The sequence below is a fragment of the Tamandua tetradactyla genome, chromosome 5 (assembly GCF_023851605.1).
Source record: "Tamandua tetradactyla isolate mTamTet1 chromosome 5, mTamTet1.pri, whole genome shotgun sequence".
NCBI classification, from domain to species: domain Eukaryota; kingdom Metazoa; phylum Chordata; class Mammalia; order Pilosa; family Myrmecophagidae; genus Tamandua; species Tamandua tetradactyla.
Window position 1 is genome coordinate 44733884 of NC_135331.1, and position 18667 is coordinate 44752550.

Sequence of the window (18667 nt, forward strand, 5' to 3'; positions counted from 1 at the left end):
TTTTGATTGAGATGGGCCTCTTGTTTTTTGTTGTTGTTGTTGTTTTGTTTTGTTTTTATTGTGTAATATAGCATATGTACAAAGCAGAGAAAGAGGAAAGCAGTAGTTTTCAGAGCAGTCTTCAACAAATAGTTAGGACAGATCCCAGAGTTTGTCGTGAGCTATCGTACCATCCTCTCAGATTTTTCCTTCTAGCAACTCTAGAATATAGGAGGCTAGAAGGAATGCACATTTTTATCATCACAGTTGACTTTTTTTTTTCTTTTTTGTGAAAAACAACCTATATATAAAAAAGCAATAAATTTCAAAGCATAGCACAAAGAGTTGTGGAACAGATTTCAGAGTTTGGTATGGGTTGTAATTCCTCAGTTTTAGCTTTTTACTTTCTAGCTGCTTTAAGATTCTGGAGACTGAAAGAAATACCGGTTTAATGATTCAGCAATCATATTCTATTTGCTAAACCCTACTGTCTCTGTATAACTCCACCATCATCTTTGATCTTTCTATCCCACTCTTTAGGGGTATTTGGGTTAACTTTTTCACCTTGGAAGGGGCTGTCACTAATATGGGGTAGGGAGATGGAACTAGCTGATGTTCTGGAGAGGCTGGGTCCTTGAGGTTTCAAGACTTATCTGGAGGTTGTAGGTTGGAAAATTACCCTAGGGCACGGAACCTTTGTAGAGTCTTAAATATTGCCTTCTGTGTTCTTTAGCATTGGCTGGAATGGTTTTGATTGGGGTTTGGCAGATTATGATAGGTATCAATGTCTAACTGTAGCTTGCGTAAGAGTGAACTCCAGAGTAGCCTCTCAACTTAACTCTCTCAGCCGCTGATATTTTACTAGTTTACACTTCTGTTCCCCCTTTTGGTCAGGCTGAAGTTTTTGGTCCCATGGTGCCATGGCTGGACTCATCCCTGGGAGTCATCTCCCATGCTGCCAGGGAAACTTTCACCTCTGGAAGTCATGTCCCACGTAGAAGGGAGGGCAGTGATTTCCCTTGCAGAGTTGGGCTTAGAGAGACTGAGGCCACATCTGAGCAACAACAGAGGTCCTCCAGAAGTAACCCTTAGGCATGCCTAAAAGTAGGCTAAGCTTTTTCTTTACTAGCTGCATAAGCTTCGCGATCAAGGGCTTGACCTAATGATTTGAGTGTCCCGAATGATTTGGGTGTCCCTAATGTTGCCCTAATAGTAAACATATAAACTATGTTTAATAGTTTCATAAGTTTTCTCCCATCCCTCAAGGGACTGGACCGCCTATTTTTGAGCTTATGTACAAATCTTTCCTTTTTTTTTGAATGCTTCTTAAGCACTGGGCCTTGTTTTAAGTATGCCATCTCATTTAATTTTTTGTGCGGCCTATGGGACGCAAGCTGTTTTTATTCTTTACAGATGAGGAAACAGGCTTAGAGAGGATAAGTAAATTGCCCAAACTCTACCCGGTTTGTTGGTAGGAGAATAGTATTGAATCCTCAGTGATTGAACAGTGACACTTTAGTTACCTGTGCAGCTTATTCCTCGTACTGCTTCTTTAAAAAAAAAATTTATTTCAGGTAACAAGGTAGCTGAACAAACGAGTATCTGATTTTGAAGAAAGAAGTGAATGACTTATAATTGCTAAGAATGCTTTTCACATAGTAACATTGCCATGTTTATAAGCAGGAATAAGCTCTTCATTTTAAAAAAGTGTTTAAATTTTTTTAGTGAACAGTATCAAATTAGAAAATTTAAGTCCTCAAGGCTCATGAGCTTTCTGGCTTTTGTCACATACGTGGACTTTAGGCTAACCCAGACCTGAGTTTGAGTTCTCGTTTTGCTGCCAAGTAGCCGATTACTTAACCGCCCTGCTGCAGTCTGCTTGCCCGTACAGTGGCCTTACTAATACATTCCATTTCCTGTGGTAAAAGTCAATCGCCATAGGTTTTGACTGGGCAATTCTGGTTGTCAAGCAAGTAGATCAAAGCACCATGTTTTAGAAAAATGTGTTTCTCTTCCTATCCGTCTCTTTGTTTCCTTCATTCTTCTTAAAAGGCGAGAGTAAAGTTTATTGTTCCATACAAAAATGCCTCTTGGAAATTGACTGTGGTGCTTTCATTATTTTAAGTATGATCAAAATGCACTTTTGTCAAGAACTTTTACAGGGGTTTACTGTGTGATTCTAATTCATCCCATGTCTAATTATTATCATGCAGTGACATATTTCTCAAAACTCCTCTGCTTTCTCCATTTGCATTATTATTTAAATGCTGATTAACTGAGGGATGGCAAATTCAGCTTTCCACACCGTGCACATTAGCATTTAGTTGATTTGGATACTCAGAATTGTCTGCTTTTTTTTTCTTACCTACTTCTCTCTTCCTCAGAGCCCACAGCTGTACTATCTTCAACTACTTTAAACAAACACAAAAAGGAAGTTCTTTTTGCTTCTGTGGTGTATGTTTTGTTTCTTAGATGTCACAAGACCTAAAGACTGTCTTTGCAACTAGGAAACTAGCCCTTTCCCCCCTCAGAAAATTAAGCATCTCAAATATCTTTTGGAAATGTATACATGAAAATATTCGTTTACTAGAAACATTATTAAAAAATATGACTACTGTTTGTATTTTTAAAAAACATCTTGTGACTTTGTGGTTAAGTCTTAGGCTTATTAGCATGGGAGGTGATTCTGACTGTTAGAAATGTTATTTGTGAGTGTATAATAGGCTTTTGCTCTTTTAGCAGTTTAGACCAGTTTTTAAAAAAATTTATTTTTTAATTAAAAAATAAACAAAATAAAACAACATAATCAGTAATTCATAATATCATCACTTAGTTGCATATTCATCACTTCTTAGAACATTTGCATTAATTCAGAAAAAGAAATAAAAAGACAATAGAAAAAGAAATAAAATGAACACAGGAAAGAAAAAAAACAGATTATACCTATCATACCCCTTACCCTTCGCTTACATTGATTATTAGCTTTTCAAACTAAATTTATTTTAGCATTTGTTCCCCCTATTATTTATTTTTATTCCGTATGTTCTACTCCTTTGTTGATAAGGTAGATAAAAGGAGCATCAGATACAAGGTTTTCACAATCACACAGTAACATTGTGACAGCTGTATCATTATTCAATCATCCTCAAGAAACATGGCTACTGGAACACAGCTCTACATTTTCAGGCAGTTCCCTCCAGCCTCTCCATTACATCTTGAATAACAGGATGATATCTACTTGATGCATAAGAATAACCTCCAGGATAACCTCTCGACTCTGTTTGGAATCTCTCAGCCATTGACACTTTGTCTCATTTCACTCTTCCCCCTTTTGGTCGAGAAGGCTTTCTCAATCCCTTGGTGCTGAGTCTCCATTCATTCCAAGATCCCAGTCCCACGTTGCCAGAAAGGTCCACACAGCTGAGAGTCATGGTTTAGACCAGTTTTTAATTCATGACTTTTATAATTCATTCAGATCTCAGCTGTCAAAGCATATGGTTTGCTAATACAAATATTCTGCCTATTACCTATTGCTTATTGGTGCTGTAATGTGAGTAATATTTTAATCCAGATATGACCAGTTGGTTTGCTCACTAAGTGTGATTGATTTCACATGTATGTCCTTCTAGGTGGAGATTAAGGCGCTTATTGAAGCGCTTTATTTGGTGTCTGATCTTAAGTCAAGTCCTTTTAGTTAGCCTTTGTTTACAGTAATGAGTCATTAATTTTCCCCTTATGCCCTTTTATGGTATAGGTAGTATATTAAGAAATTTCCCATTTGAGAATGGTAAAGAATCTCAATATGTATGTTGCAATTTCTAAAGGATGTCTGCTTCTCAGATGTAGTTGCTAGCTGTTTTCCCGTTTTTAGTAAAGAATGGAAGACTGTGGTTAGCGTCTACAGACTATTAGGTTATTGAGTGATTGAGTGAGACATGTACTATGTTTAATCTGTTAGGTCTGTCTCCCTTCACCCTACCCCAGGAAAGAAAAAGGTGGCAAATCCCCCTGTGATAAGAACCTTACTTCACATCTGGCTTATGTTTATTACAGGTATAGATAGCATCATTAATGGCAAATTTGCAACAGAATGAATAAAGATTTCAGCTTTTTTTTTTTTTTAACACTGTGGGTGACCCAAGTTCATGAAGGCAGATGTTGTTATTTGAACAACCTTATCTATTTCTGAGTTTTGGGCCCCTATCTTTTCTTATTTATTCTCATTGTGGAGCCGATTTCTTCTTGTGATGGTTATACATGTAGTTCATGAATACATTCTAAATATTTAAAATTATTTTTCTGTCCATGACTCGGACCCCTGTCCTACAGAAAGTGGGTAGGTAGGTGGGGGTTTGGCATAAGATTCCCCTCTGGTTCCTAAGACAGGTAACTTGAGATTGACTCTCAGCTTTGCAATTTAGTAGCTTTGGGATGTTCAACTTCTGTAACCTTTAGGCTTCAGTTTGCTCAACTGTGAAATCATAGAATTGTTATTAAATGATTAGAACAGGGCCTGGAATATAATAAACATTACACCAGTAGTGTATCGGTTTGCTAAAACTGTCAAAATGCAATATACCAGAAATGGACTGGCTCTTATAAAGGCAATTTATTAAGTCACAAGCTACAATTCTAAGGCCGTGAAAATGTCCAGATTAAGGCATGAGCAGAGGATACCTTGGAGGAAAGGTAGCTGGCATCCAGGTTCCTCTGTCACTTGGGAAGGCACATGATGACGTCTGCTGGCCCTTCTCTCCTGGGTTGGTTTCGAAATGGCTCTCTCAGCTCCTGGGGGTCCTTTTGGCTTCTCCCAGCGGCCTTTCTTTCTGCATTTCCAAACTTATGTGTCTGCTCTCTGTGTTAGTTCTTTTAAGGACTCCAGTAAACTAATTTAGATCCACCTTGAATGGACTGAGTCGCATCTCCATGGAAACAATCAAAAGGTCCCACCCGCAAAAGGTCTAGACCCACAAGATTGAATTAAAAGAGCCTAGCTTTTCTGGGGTATGTAACATTTCAAATCAGTACAAGCAGTAACCATGGTTAATTTCAGTTCACATAGGATCTTTTTCTAGGCATTTATGTATACGTTTACAAGTATAACAGATTAGAAGACATAAATGAGATTGTATTCTACATGATATTCTGCAAGATCTTTTTTTCCCACAGCTTAATATTGTTCATTACTTTTTTCTAGTCATTACACTCAACTCTTTTTAGTTCTAATCAAGTTTTCCAATGCTCTGGGTTGAAGATGGGGGCAGGGAGTGGCAATAATCCTTACATGCAAACTGTATGTATTAAAGTTGTCATGTCTTTTCAGGTATTTAGTCTTTTCTCTCCTCATTATTGGCTAAATCTTCCAAAATGATGCCAAGAGTGTCAGGGCCAGCATCTTTGACTCATTAAGTCAGGAATGGATGGATACCTTTCATGTTTCATACTCAGCCAGCTGTTGTGTTGTCAGATTTTTTTCCCATATTAACAAAGAGTGTGTGGGTGGGGGAGGCAAGGCTTAAACTTTCCCTCCCTCTGCCTTGTTTTAAAAAATTCTTTTAATGTCTTTGATCAAAAGTATCTATTGAATTTACTATGTGATTAAGGTAAAACCAAGGCAAATGCCTGCTTTTTATGAACATGTAATCTAGAAAGTACCATAGGCAGAATAAAGTTTTTGTTAATTTGTTGCTTGTGCTTTTACTTTTTATGGGTCCATTAGATTAGAAATCTGGCTTGTCTCTGCAGAGGGAGAGTAGGACTAGAATAGTGGCTGGCTGTGGCGGGCTGACGTGGGCCTGGGCAGGTCTTCCTGGGGTCCACATGAGCCACTCAGGAAGTTCCTGTGTATCTGTGGTGGTCCTTGTGCTTCATGTGACCTTGATTCGTCCGTCATGTGAGCAGCAGTGTGGTCCAGCAGGAAGACTGGGCTTTGGAACTAGGACTTCCCATCTGTCAGTTTCTATCTTTGCACTCATGGACATCTTACTTAATCTCTGTGAACCTCAGTTTTCTTATCTGTAAAATGGGAATAGTAGTACCTACCTCAAAGATTGTTGTTGAGATTAGAGTATGAAAAATACCCTGTACTTGCTCAGTAATTTTTTTTATCATTATCAGTGCAATTACATACAGTTGTAAATTTAATACCTAGTTTTATTGCCATGATTACACATATAATTTTTGTCAGGGCTAGAACTTAGGTTCTTAATCCTCTATTTTGGTGCTTTCACTCTGATCTTAACTTTAGGTCCTGTCACTCAACTTCTCTTGCTCTCTGTCTCTTTCTCTCTTGTTCTTGTGTATTCCATTTTCCTTTGTGCAGTTATAAGCTAGAATGTGCATGCTATTGATTGTTCAGCAATTTTTAGGTAGCTATTATAAAGTACCAGTGTGAAAAGCTGCCTGTTACTACCCCCACGGACCTCAGTGCTCCTTTATCGTTTGGAATGGTGAAGCACTTTCCTTTAGTGGTTTTCAGAGGCGTCCCTCTGGGGCTGTTCCTGAGCCTTCTTAATGGGGATTTGAAGCCATTAGCTGGAGATCTAATAGCCACGAAGCTCTGTCATGAAAAATGTAAATGACGTAGAAGCCCATAGTACAGTTTCAAAAAAATTTCAGGATATTTTTTTTGTCCTGAGGCTGGAAGTAGAGAAGAAGGAGATGAGAAATATGGGAGAAGCTTGGGGTTCATGCTTAAGGCCATTGTGTACCTTGTGGGGAAAGGTCAAAATTTCCTTCCCAGGTTCTTTGACACAAGTGTTATTCCTTGTATTTGGTTTTATTTCCCAAGCATTGTGTTGTGGCCAGATAAATGTTATCTCCATTACTCAGGTGAGTAGTCTTGGGCAAATTTAAAAAATTCTCCATTCCTTGGTTTCCTTATCTGTGAAATGGGGCTAATAATAATGAACTCATCGGTTGTGAGCATTAAAAGAAATAATACATGAAACATGCTTACAGCAGTGTCTGACTTTAAGTAAGCACTCAGTAAATATCAGCTGTTCTTTTTTTACTACCACCTATAAATTTGGTCTGGGCTGGTCTGTTTTAGGATTCCAAATGCTTTGTAAGATTCAGTGCAGGGCATTGTACCTCATGAGTACCTGATAAAGTAGTTTTTTCCCCCTTGTGTTCATAATTGGCACAGTCTTCACTGCCTATGAAAGCCCAAACCCAGAATGAGCATTAAAGCTAATGGTGGGGCACTAAGTCTGGCAGCTTCCACTTGAACCACTTGGGGGCACCCAGAAGAAGTGGGGGTGCTGCTCTTGAAAGAAGGAATATTGGGCAGACAGATAGCAGACCCTGTTTGATGCTGAGAATGCCCATTCTTGGAGAACCCTTGGGATTTACTGCTGCCTGTGGTCCTTTGACCTGCCCTTTCCTGGCTCCTTTGTAAACCTTTCCCATCTGCCTTTCTTGTTGATAAGTTAGATACAGAAATACCACTGATTCGCATGGAGAAAAATAGAAATAAAAACAAAACAGCAGCAGAAACAAAAAAAATTCCCATGGTTTCATTGCTGAAGAAAATCTTCCGGCCTGTGCACCGGCCCTGAAGACCGTTCTCTGCCTAGTAAGGTCACCATTCTCGTTGTATTGATCCATTATATGCTCCTTTTAATTTCAAAGGGAAACATTTTTTTTCTTAGTTCTTGGGGCTGATACAGTGAGTTTTGGTAGCATAATGCCCATAGTACACTTTTTAAAAATATTTCATAATATTTCCTTGGGCTGTATTTCTAGAGATTGAATTACTGGCTCGAGTAATATGAATATTTTTAAGGCTCTAGTTATAATCAAGATTCTCTCCAAAAGGATAGAACCAGTTTTTATTCCTACAAAGTAATATTAGAATATGTATTTATATTTATTGTGCAGAAGAGTGGCAATAATAGGTGCTCAATAAATGTTCATTGAAGGAATAAATAAGTAAATGAATGGGATTGTCTGGTTCATAGTATCCTTCTTCATTGTGTTACCATTAAACTTTTTCCCCCACAGATTTTAATTTTATGTTGCAGCCTTCGTATATTTGCCATTCAATCACCTGTCCTCTCCTCCTGCAGTTTCTTGAACAACTACCATGTTTTCTACTTTCATGTTGCTTAAAACTACTGTGTAATAACTTCTTACTGATGCTGTAGCACTTCACCGGAAACTTAGTGGCTTAAAAACAGCACAGATTTATTCTCTTAGAGACCTGGAGGTCAGAAGTCTGAAATGGTTCTTTTTTTAAATTTTCAATGCAGTTTTATTGAGATGTATTCATGCATCATGCAGTCCATCCAAGACATATAGTCAGTGGCTCCCAGTATCTGATCACATAGTTGTGCAGTTGTCACCACCGTCTAATTGATTATTCTGATGAAATGGTTTTTACTGGGCTAACATCACAGTGTAGATTGGATTGTATTCCCTTTTGGTGCTTTTTAAGCAAAGGATCTGGTTCCTTGCCTTTTTCTAGCATCTAGAGGCCTCCTGCTCTTTTGTGAAATTTAATGAATTCTTCAGTACTTTTTTTCTTCTCAAAGGCATTTCTCATAATTCCCCTCCGTCTTCTCTCTCTGCTCCTGTTAAATGCTGTTGCCTTTCTGAGTCCTTTTTAATATTTCACAATTATTTATGCACATATTGTTCTGCCACACTGAATTGCCATCTCACTGAAAGCAGGAGCTGTGTCTACTTTTTATATATTTAAAAATTGTGGTAATATATATAAAGCATAAAATTTGCCATTATAACCATTTCAGTGTACAGTTCAGTGGAATTGATTACATTTGCATTGCTGTACTACCACCATCGACTTCTATTGCTAACACATTTTTCATCACACAATAGAAATTTCACACTCAGTAACTAAGAACTCTTCCTCTCTTCTCCTAGCCCCTGGCAACCTCTGGTCTACTTTTTTCCTGTATGGATTTGCTTATTCTAGATATTTCATATAAACGAAATCACAAAGTATGTGTACTATTGTGTATGGCTAATTTCACTGAGCCTAATGTTTTCAAGGTTCATCCATGTTGTAGTGTGTATCAGTTCATATCTAAACTACCTCAGATTTTTGCCTTGGCGTTAGGTGGCATTAAAATAAATATTTATTTTCACTTAAATGATTTTTGGTTGTGTTAAAAAAGGAACAGTATTTTTAGAAATTTGTTTTTAGGATGAGAACGTATTTCACTTTTGATATTTGAAATCTCAGTGTCCTGCTGACAATTGTTTGAATTAATTTGCAAGTAGTATCTGAAAGACAAGTGGAAACCATCCTAATCATTTTCTAAAAGTCGACTGAGGCAGAGCAGTGTGGAAGTATGAGGGTTTCCTAGGTGGGAGTGTGAGCCGTGTGTCTGTGTATGTGTTGACACACTGGATGGGATAATATGCTCTGAAGTCGACGTGGGTGCTGGCCCTTACAGGTTATGGCTAAACAGCTGGATGCTGTCCTTGTTTCTGATAATCAATAGAATCTAGAAAAGGCCTCTTGGTGGATGCACTGAAAACAGTTGCCTAACATTTCCCATGAGCAGTGGGAGAAAAAACGATTTCAGTGGAACTTTATCTTGAAAAATACCCTAAAATTATGATAGTTTATTTTATCTCAACAAATAACTTTTCAATAAGAAATGACTAATCAAATACCTTGTAACCCAAAGATAAAAACATGTAGTCATTCATGTCGCAGAGATGGCTAGCTTTCAAGTTGGTATATTATAACCTGTGTTTTCAATGTGGTTCTCTGAGAAGTTACTGTTAAGTTGTCATAAAATTTCTTCACAATATTCTCTGATATAATGTCCTTTTAAAATAGGCACAGAGCACAGAACCTGCCAGTTTTAGTTTCCTAGCTGCTAAAACAAATACTATGCAGTGGGTTGGTTCAACAACGGAAATTTATTGGCTCATGATTTTGGAGTCTAGAAAGCTTCCTTCCTCCCAGGGGTCGGTATTTTCTGACTGGCTTACAATCTTTGGGGTTCCTTGACTTTTCTGTGATGTGGCAGTGCATCTTCTTTCTTTTCCAGGTTTCACTGATAGCCAGCTTCCGGCCACTCCCATGGCTTTACCCCTGTGACTTTTTCTGAAAGGCCTCCAGTTATAGGATTTAGGCCCCTCTTGATTTAATTGGACCATGTCTTAACTGAAGTAACCTTGTCAAAAGGCCCTGCTTCCAATGTGCTCACACCCAGGGATGGATTGAGATTAAGAACGTGTTTTTCTGGGGTGCATAACTCCAAGCCCCCACACTGCCCATCCACCCTCCCCACCCCAAAGAAAAACGGTGGCATCATGTGGCAGGCCATTTAATATTCAGAAAGAAGTGGGCTTTGCAATATTGTAATCTGCCCGGTATTGGAAAATATTAATTGCTTGAAACTGTTTTGAAACCCATAACATTTTAGGGGCATAATTCGTATGAAGAGAAGTCTTCTATTTTAGAATTTTAGAAAACTCGATTTTTTAGCAGTCTTTCCTTCAAGATTTTAACTAATTTTCTTAAGTCATTTAACTCATAATAACCACAAATTAAGAGCACAAGTGCAGCAGGTAGAGTACGGTCCTATCTTCAAGCTAACATTCTAGGAGTCTGTAAGCTGGGACAGACGGATGTGCGTCTGTGAGAAACACCAGGTGTGGATATCAGCCTTAGTTACCTCCTCCTCACCTCTACTGGAATGCCTCATTGCTTTATGACTAGTTGTCTTTTCTGCTTTTCCTTCTAGCAGGTGAGTCCTTCTATTAGATTTTTGTTTCTTCATGGCTGAGCTGGCCTGGGTGTGCAGCAAGTGCTTTTGGAATGAACTGACCCCTTCTCAAGATCTCGTTTCTAGCACATTACCCCAACCCACTGGTTGTATCTGGGTGTGTTAAAAGATAAGTTTTCTCTTATATGTTCTTTTCTGTACAGCCCTAGGTAAAGCAGGGCCTATTACTTAAGCTAGATGAGTCAAATCATTGACAAAACAAATTAGACCTTTCATATTAATTGGGTTTTTAATGGTCTGTTTCAGAAAATTAGTCAAAGAAATTTCAAATTTCCACACAGATTTGAGATTCTAGTGAGTTAAATTTAATTCCCTAAAGTGCACAACATATGCAAACATAGACTGTTTAGTTTTTCACTACGTTGTTTTATGTAACATATAAAAATTACCCTTTTTATTTTAAAAATCAATTTCTCCAGTAAATGTTTCCAATTTACAACTCATTATTTTTATAATTAGAAAAATCTTCCTAATTTATTTGAAATCATTGCGTTTACTTTATGTGTGTGTTTACTTTTAAAAGTCTTTTTTTTCCTCCAAACTTGTTTTCCATAAATCTTAGAAGTTGCTGTCAGTCTTTTTCTAAGTCATTTGGAGTTTTGTAAAAATTCTAGGCTGCGGGTCATATTCTGAATTAGTATCTTGAGAAGATTGTACTATGGATGATTTAAAAATATGTATTGTTTCTTTAGTATAAAAACATTTGATCTTTTGAAATTTAGAATAAAGATGTAAATAAAAATAAAGTCACACATTGGTGGGTATTTTCACTCTCAAGGATATTTTTAAAATATAGAAGTGAAATACATTTAAAAAATAAAAATTGGAAGATTTTGTAATTTCAACCCATATTTAGTGCTTTCATATAAAGCATTGTCATTTCTAATAACTGTTTTTAGCTGGTCCCAAAGGAATAATTTTTCTAATTTAATATAATATAGTGGCCTTGACATTACTTAAAGGAATAAGGACATGAAAAGGCAAAAGAAAAATCATTTTGATCTACTTTGATAAATTTTTTTTTAGAGAGATAAGTTAAATTTGCTTTGAATGCCAAGACACTTAAAAGAGTGGGAATTGAGAGAAATTATCTCTCAGAATATTTTCGTTGCCCAGCCAGAAATATACAGCTCAGAGCAAGCTGATTGAAAATGAATGTGGACACCTTTAGAGTTCTAGCAATTCTTCCATGTCTTACTTTTTAGATGTGGTAGGGCTCTTACTGGATTTATGCCGTATGATTAACTGGTGTTTCCCCTAAATGAGAATTTTATTTAATGCAAAAGATCTCTATGTAGGTAGTAATTCCATCTAAAGCCTTCCTCTCACTGGTTCCATGTGACTCTAGATTGTGTGCTGGGCATTTATTTTTCTAGTTGTTAGGGAGTCTTCTGCTCTTCTGGAGCTTACCATCTAGTGAGCGGATACGTACAATAAAATCTTAAACAATTAAAGGAAACGTTTTCAGTTAGTATGGTGAGCTGCGATGCCAATGAAAGAGGATGGGTCTAAGCAGGGTGGTGGGAGAGGGCTTCTTGGTCAGCAGGAGTCTCTGAGACCTGAGTGCAGGGAGGGGCACAGGGGGCGTGCGGGGGCATGAGCCGCCAGCACTGAGCCTGCAGACGCGGGTGGGCTTCGAATGTGGAGGGGCTCCACTGTGGCTGTGTGGGTGATAGGGATGACTCCCAGCTTCATAATCTGAAGGGTAAGGCACACAGGGAAAAGAAAGGATCTGAGGGGAGGGTGAGTTAGGTTTGGGGCCAGTTGGTTCGAGGTGCTTGTGTGATACCAGTTGGAGAGCCCTGGGAGGCCAGCATGATGTGGGTGTAAGCTCAGGGGTGAACTCTGGGCTGGAGACGGTGATTTGGCCTCTGGTTTTCGTCATTTGGGGTGATACCTCGCTGCAGGTTTCCATAAGGGTGGAAAGAGACCATCTACATAAAGAGAGCTGAATGCGGGTTATGTAGGTAGAGGTAACACTGTTAGGCACAAGGCTGCAGGATAATATTTGATTTATACTGTTATTTCAGTTTCCTTTTTCCTCCCTTTATATTCATTGCTATTTATCAGAAATCATCTATCTCTCCCCTATGGTTAATGGTTAATTTATTTTTGTTTGTTTTTTTCCCCAAAACAGAAATAGCCTTTTTCTAAAATGGCTATAATAAAAGAGTAAAAAAAATAATAATAATAAAGCTCTAGATATTCTGCTTGCTTTCTGACTGTCATTTGAATGTTTCATTTGACGCGGCTGGTCTCCATTTCTCTTGGTTACTAGGTCGCCCCGAATGACGAGGCTGTGGTCACGCTGCTGTGTGAGTGGGCCGTGAGCTGTAAGCGGTCAGGCAAGCACAGGGCGATGGCTGTGGCAAAGCTCCTGGAGAAGAGGCAAGCGGAAATCGAGGCAGAGGTGCGTTTTTTTTTTTTCTTTCCTATGTTACTGAATGTCATAATTTAAAAAGTAATATCCTGTGGCGGATACTGACCCTCATAATGCTGTTTCTTTCCTCAAGGGAAAAAGCGTATAAATTCACTATAGGGACTCCATAGTAGGATCCCTCTAATCTTTATGTAGCTAGTAATTCATATGAAGCAGCTAGTAATTCATACTGTGAACTAATTTAAAATGTACTTTTTAAAATAAAACTTTAGCATCTAATTAAGAACAAAGAGATCTCTCTTTGTGAAGTTCAGATATATACACATACAGAACACACACATGTGTGCATATCCATACAAATGCATATAATATATGCCAGCTTTTACAGACTTTAAAAGCTGCATAATATTTCAATGGGTTTGGAAATGCTTTCTTGAGGTAGTTATGACTATTGTGTTAAAGAGACCAATTTTGTATTGGTTTTTGAGATTGTATTCTGGCCCCAAAGAGAGCAGTTAAGTCTCCAGGAGTGGATTATTAAGGGACAAACAGAGCTTACTTCTTCAGCATTAGCTTTTGTTGAAGGGGCATTCTCTGAGCGAGCCTTTATTTTTGTGTGTTAGACCGAGCAGGGAAGGCTACTGGACGTGAGTGCTTGGACCAGCCCCCTGTCATCTTACCAGGGCGATTGCAAGGGTCTTGTACCTGGTGTCTCTGTTTCTCTGTCCCCCTCCTCCCCCACCCCCCGTCTCCCACACAGCAGCCAGATTCGTCTTTTCAAAATGTAACCAAATCATATTACCCCTGTCAAAACTCTCTGATGACGCCTTGCTGAGCCCCACAGAGCCTGTCTCACGTCATCTTGTAGCTTTCTCCTGATCCTTACCTCTGGCTGCCTTGGTCTTTTTGTTTGTACACTGGAGCCTTTTCTCCTGTTGTTCCTCCTGGGTGGCACCCTGTGCTACCAGCTCTCTCCAAGGCCAACTTCCTTCTGTCCTTCCTGTTTTAGAAAGCTTCGCCCCCTCACGAGGGCCTTCCGTCATCATCATCTAAGGTTAGACCCCCACTGCCGTTGTTCTTTCTCACATCACTGTTATGCTTTCCTCATGGCAGTTCCCGTTTATCTGGCTTGCTTATTGTCTAATGTCTTTCTTCTTCCTTCTAGGACATAAGCTTCTTGACACTGGGGACCTTGCTTGTTGTTGGGACCCCATGATACCGTTAGCATATAGTAGATGCTCAGGAAAGGTTTGCTGCACGAACGGACGAGCACTTAGCTGGCGGTCTGTGTTTTGTTTTTTTACCTGCTTCCTAGGAAGCTGTAGGAAATGAAATATTAAGAACGATTTCATAGAGCTCTTTCCTCCTGTTGGGATAGCCATATTCACTGAAAACGAATGATTTCATTATTGAAATTGGGCTTTGAAGATGTTGATGTTAAGGTGTAAACCAGGTGGCCCCATAACCCATTCCACAATGAGAAAAGTAGGAAAAGGGTTTCATCACTTTTTTCTAGATCTTATGAAAAGATAGAATATTCTATGGTAAATTGCACTGATTACACTTCAGTACTTAAAAGTGAATTTCTCAAATTTCATTGCTCCTTCTGGATTGTTGATTTTTTTAAAAAATCTTTTTTTGCTCCCTCTGTCCCCAGAATACACACACAGACATATACACAGTCACTTTCAGGAGCGGCCCACACACACATTGTTTTGTGGTTTTAATAAGTTGTAAATATATCCATATCTAAAAATACTTTCTCTCAGAGATGTTACAGTAATTGAGTTTTATTTGAACATCATCGCAAAATTTGACCCTTATGAGGGGAGGTTATCTTTAAGAAATCTTTTTTTTTTTTTTGCTTTTAAAGATTTTTTAAAAATTTATTTATTAATTTAAAAAATTAACAACAAACAAAAACGCTAACATGTAATCATTCTGTTCTACATATAATCAGTAATTCTCAATATCATCACATAGTTGCATATTCATCAAGGAAATAATATCTTAATATTAAGGAATAGAGACTGAAAATGGGAAAGGTCAGAAGGATATCGAAAAGAGTAGAAAATGAGATTCTGATTGCTTCTAAAACTATTTTTTCTAGTCTTCTGGTAAGTTCATCATTAATGCGTAAGTTATAGCTTCTCTAGATATATTTTGTGACCTGTGGAGATTTCTAGAGGTTCTGAGAGATTTTATTGATAAAGTTTGATAATAAGTGAAAAGAGTCTTATTAAAGGAATTAAACTAGCTTTCGTATTCCACACTGCATTTCCCCAAACATCACATATAAATACAGCCACCTGAATAAAAACATCTAAACACAAAAGAGTGGAGGAATTCAGTTATACTGGTCCAGATATTTCTCAGGGACAGTAAAATTAAATGTGTTATTTAAAAACTAAGGCAGCCTCAGATTATTTTTAGAAATTTTGCATAGAGATGATGAATAAATTATTATACTATATTATACATTCTACAGGCACTCATGCTGAACCTATGTTATTTATTCATGTTAAATAATGTTTTGAAATCATTTGACTTGTTCTGGGGTACTTTCCCCTAACTTTTAGAAATCATGTTTACCTATGATGCTGGCCCTCAAATAAGTGCAGAAATCTCAATTAATTTACATATTGTGTCTGAGAATTTAAATGTTAATAAAAAAAACTAACACATTCATGACTCATCGTGACTATTTTTGTCCTCTGTAATTAACTCTGCTTGTTTATTTTTGATCTGTAGAGATGTGGTGAATCAGAGGTCTTAGATGAGAAGGAGTCCATTTCTTCAGCATCTCTTGCTGGATCTAGTTTGCCTGTTTTCCAGAATGTTCTACTAAGGTTTTTAGATACACAGGCCCCCTCATTATGTAAGTAAAGTTTGCTTCAGGATTTTAATGTAGGAGTTGCCAGTTTTTTTGAGTTGTATACCCTTTTTCTCCTCTTTCTTTCTTTTTTTTTTTTTTACGTCTTATCTAAAGTTCTTGGCAATGAACATAAAATATGTTTTAGTGAACAAAATTAAATTTTGTAGCATGTTTTCAGTGGGGACTTTTAAGGAACTTGAAAGTCAGGGAACATCCTCAAGCTTCAAAGGACTTAAAATTTTCAAAGCTTTAGTAATTTAAAAAGTGAAATTCACGTCACTGTTTTAACTTTGGTGGACTCTTTTCCTCTTTGTAGAGTCTTTTTTACGAAAATAGAGGATATAGGATCTTGTGGGGTTTCATGGTATATTGTGATATGGGTTTGTCTCTGAGTTGCATTCTAAATTTCTTATTTGCTAATTTGTCCTTTTAAAAGGAAATAATAATAATAATAATAATGTCAAATCAAAACTACTTTACAACCGGGGCCTTGGTACAAAGAAATAGTTTATAAAGATGGTGGTTGGCCACTTCACTGCACTTTTGTCTTCTCTAATTCTTTTTCATGCCTTTTATTTTTGGCAGTAGTTGGTTGTGTGGGAAATAAGAAACCACCCATGGGTTCAAACCAAGGATAGATACCTAAAAAAAAAAAAAAATCATTTGTGTGCACTAAGTAATCTTAGATGTCTTGGGCTTCCTGGTAACAAAATACATCAGGGAGGGTTTGAGGATAGAGATGAAAACAGAAAGACGAATGGGAAAGAGTGCAGCGTTGATGAGATGGGGAATAGAAGAGGGGAAGAGGGGAAAGAGAAACGTTTGTGGGGGGAGGTGTAAAACAGCAAGAAATGGTTCTGCTTTGAGTCCCCCGTGAGGGGCCACAGCCTCATTTGGGTCGAGTGAGGCCTGGCAGTGAGGTGCTCTAGGACAGGGTGTTTATCTTTACTTATTCGTTGGCTTTTCTAGCCTAGGAGTAGAGCAAGAGCCGGAGCCAAGCTGGTAATTGAAATAAGGAGGGAGCAGTACATACACGGCAAAAGGCGCAGAAAATGGAAGTTTTAGTTATAGGGCTTCCCCAATAGTAGAAAATATATTTTCAGGCAATTCCAACTCAATCTTGTATCCTTGGAAATGTATACATTTGCCCTGTGCTTCTCTCTTCTTATATCTATTCCTGTTTTCTCTTTGTGAAAAACTTCCTCCTTATACCCCTTTGCTTGTTCTTCTGCATCATATTTAACTGCTGTCAAAGAAAGCTGTTCTGTGTCTCTGTGTGGGGGCAGCTTGTCAGTGAGCTTTGGGTAGCGTGCAGCATTTAGGTGTGAGGTTAAGGGAACTGAACTTATTAATGTTCCTCGCATAAATGTGCTTGTCTCCTACTGGGGCTTGTATGTGTGTGATGGTATTAGTGTTTGAACTTTGCAGGTTTAATCTTATCTCAGAGGTATGGATGTGAAGCTTTCAAGTGTACTTAAACAATATTGAAAGTCATTATGTAAATTTAAGACTGGTTTTCGATAAGAAAAAAGACTGCACAGCTCCATCTGTATGTCCTTGTTATTCCATTTGAATCGTGTTTCTGTTGTGAGGGACCTTGGAGTAAGTGTACACACATAACCCTACACACAGAAGCGTTCATTCAAGGACTGAACAGGAGTCCAGACTGTTTTAATAGTGAAACCAGAGGACAGCATTCTGTCCCTTCTTGCCTGCCTGCCTTCCTTTCATTCATTCATTCATTCACCTGGATTTTGTATGTTTATGTTGCTTACATGGTAAGTCATTTTTCAGGGACTGGTACCATTAAATCTAAAATTGTGCTCATTTATTGTGGAACAGTCAGAATCTACATGTCACTTCTGTATAAAAGGTGAATGCCTTATATCTTCCAGTAAGTCTTATATTTTAAAAAAAAAAAAAAAACACGGATTGTGGAAAGGGTAAGCTTTAGTATTTGACTGTCTTTTCCACTGTGTCAGGCTAACTGAGTTAATGACTGGATTTGTTTCTCGACAGCTGATCCAAACAGCGAATGTGAAAAGGTAGAGTTTGTGAACCTGGTCCTGCTGTTCTGTGAGTTTATCCGCCACGACGTCTTCTCCCATGACGCGTACATGTGCACCCTCATCTCTCGGGGGGACCTGTCCGTCACCGCCTCGACACGGCCCCGGTCCCCAGCGGGAGAGAACGTGGATGAACCCTATTCCAAGGACCATGATGTGAAAATGGAGGTACGGTCCTCAGGGGCTGCTCAGCCCCACAAGAAGCATAACCGCTGTGGAACCACCTTTCAGTATGGATTATTTGGAGGTTTCAGGGCAATTGCTTTTTATTTTAGTTTTATTCTCTTGCCACAAATATCACTTACCTCTACTCCTCACTCCTGAGGGATATTTGGACGTTGTGTGTTTTCCAGAATTTTATCTTGCTACTTTAAACATGTTAATGGAAGATATGATAGGCCATAAATTCTTAAATTTGATTGGAATTCTATGCTTCCAATTTTAGGTGTTTCTATCCTCCATTTTAACCATCATGTGCTTCAAAATGTAGCTGGCTTTGGCCCTGAAGTCCAAGCTGAGTTTGATTCTGAGGAAAATCTTTCTCCATATTGACTACTCTCTCCCACTTCATTACTTTCTCTAATTCCTTACTTATATC

The 18667-nt window shown here is 38.2% G+C and overlaps 1 protein-coding gene across 3 annotated transcripts in view; it reads left to right on the forward strand.

Annotated features, from left to right (window-relative positions):
* Window positions 1-18667, forward strand: part of MED12L (mediator complex subunit 12L) — a 371061-nt gene that overhangs the window by 95912 nt on the left and 256482 nt on the right. For all 3 annotated transcript variants that reach the window (XM_077160783.1, XM_077160781.1, XM_077160782.1), the window contains exons 12-14: window positions 13027-13158; window positions 15880-16006; window positions 18023-18237. In XM_077160783.1, coding sequence (XP_077016898.1) covers window positions 13027-13158; window positions 15880-16006; window positions 18023-18237 — 474 coding nt within the window. The remainder of the gene's footprint in view (window positions 1-13026; window positions 13159-15879; window positions 16007-18022; window positions 18238-18667) is intronic.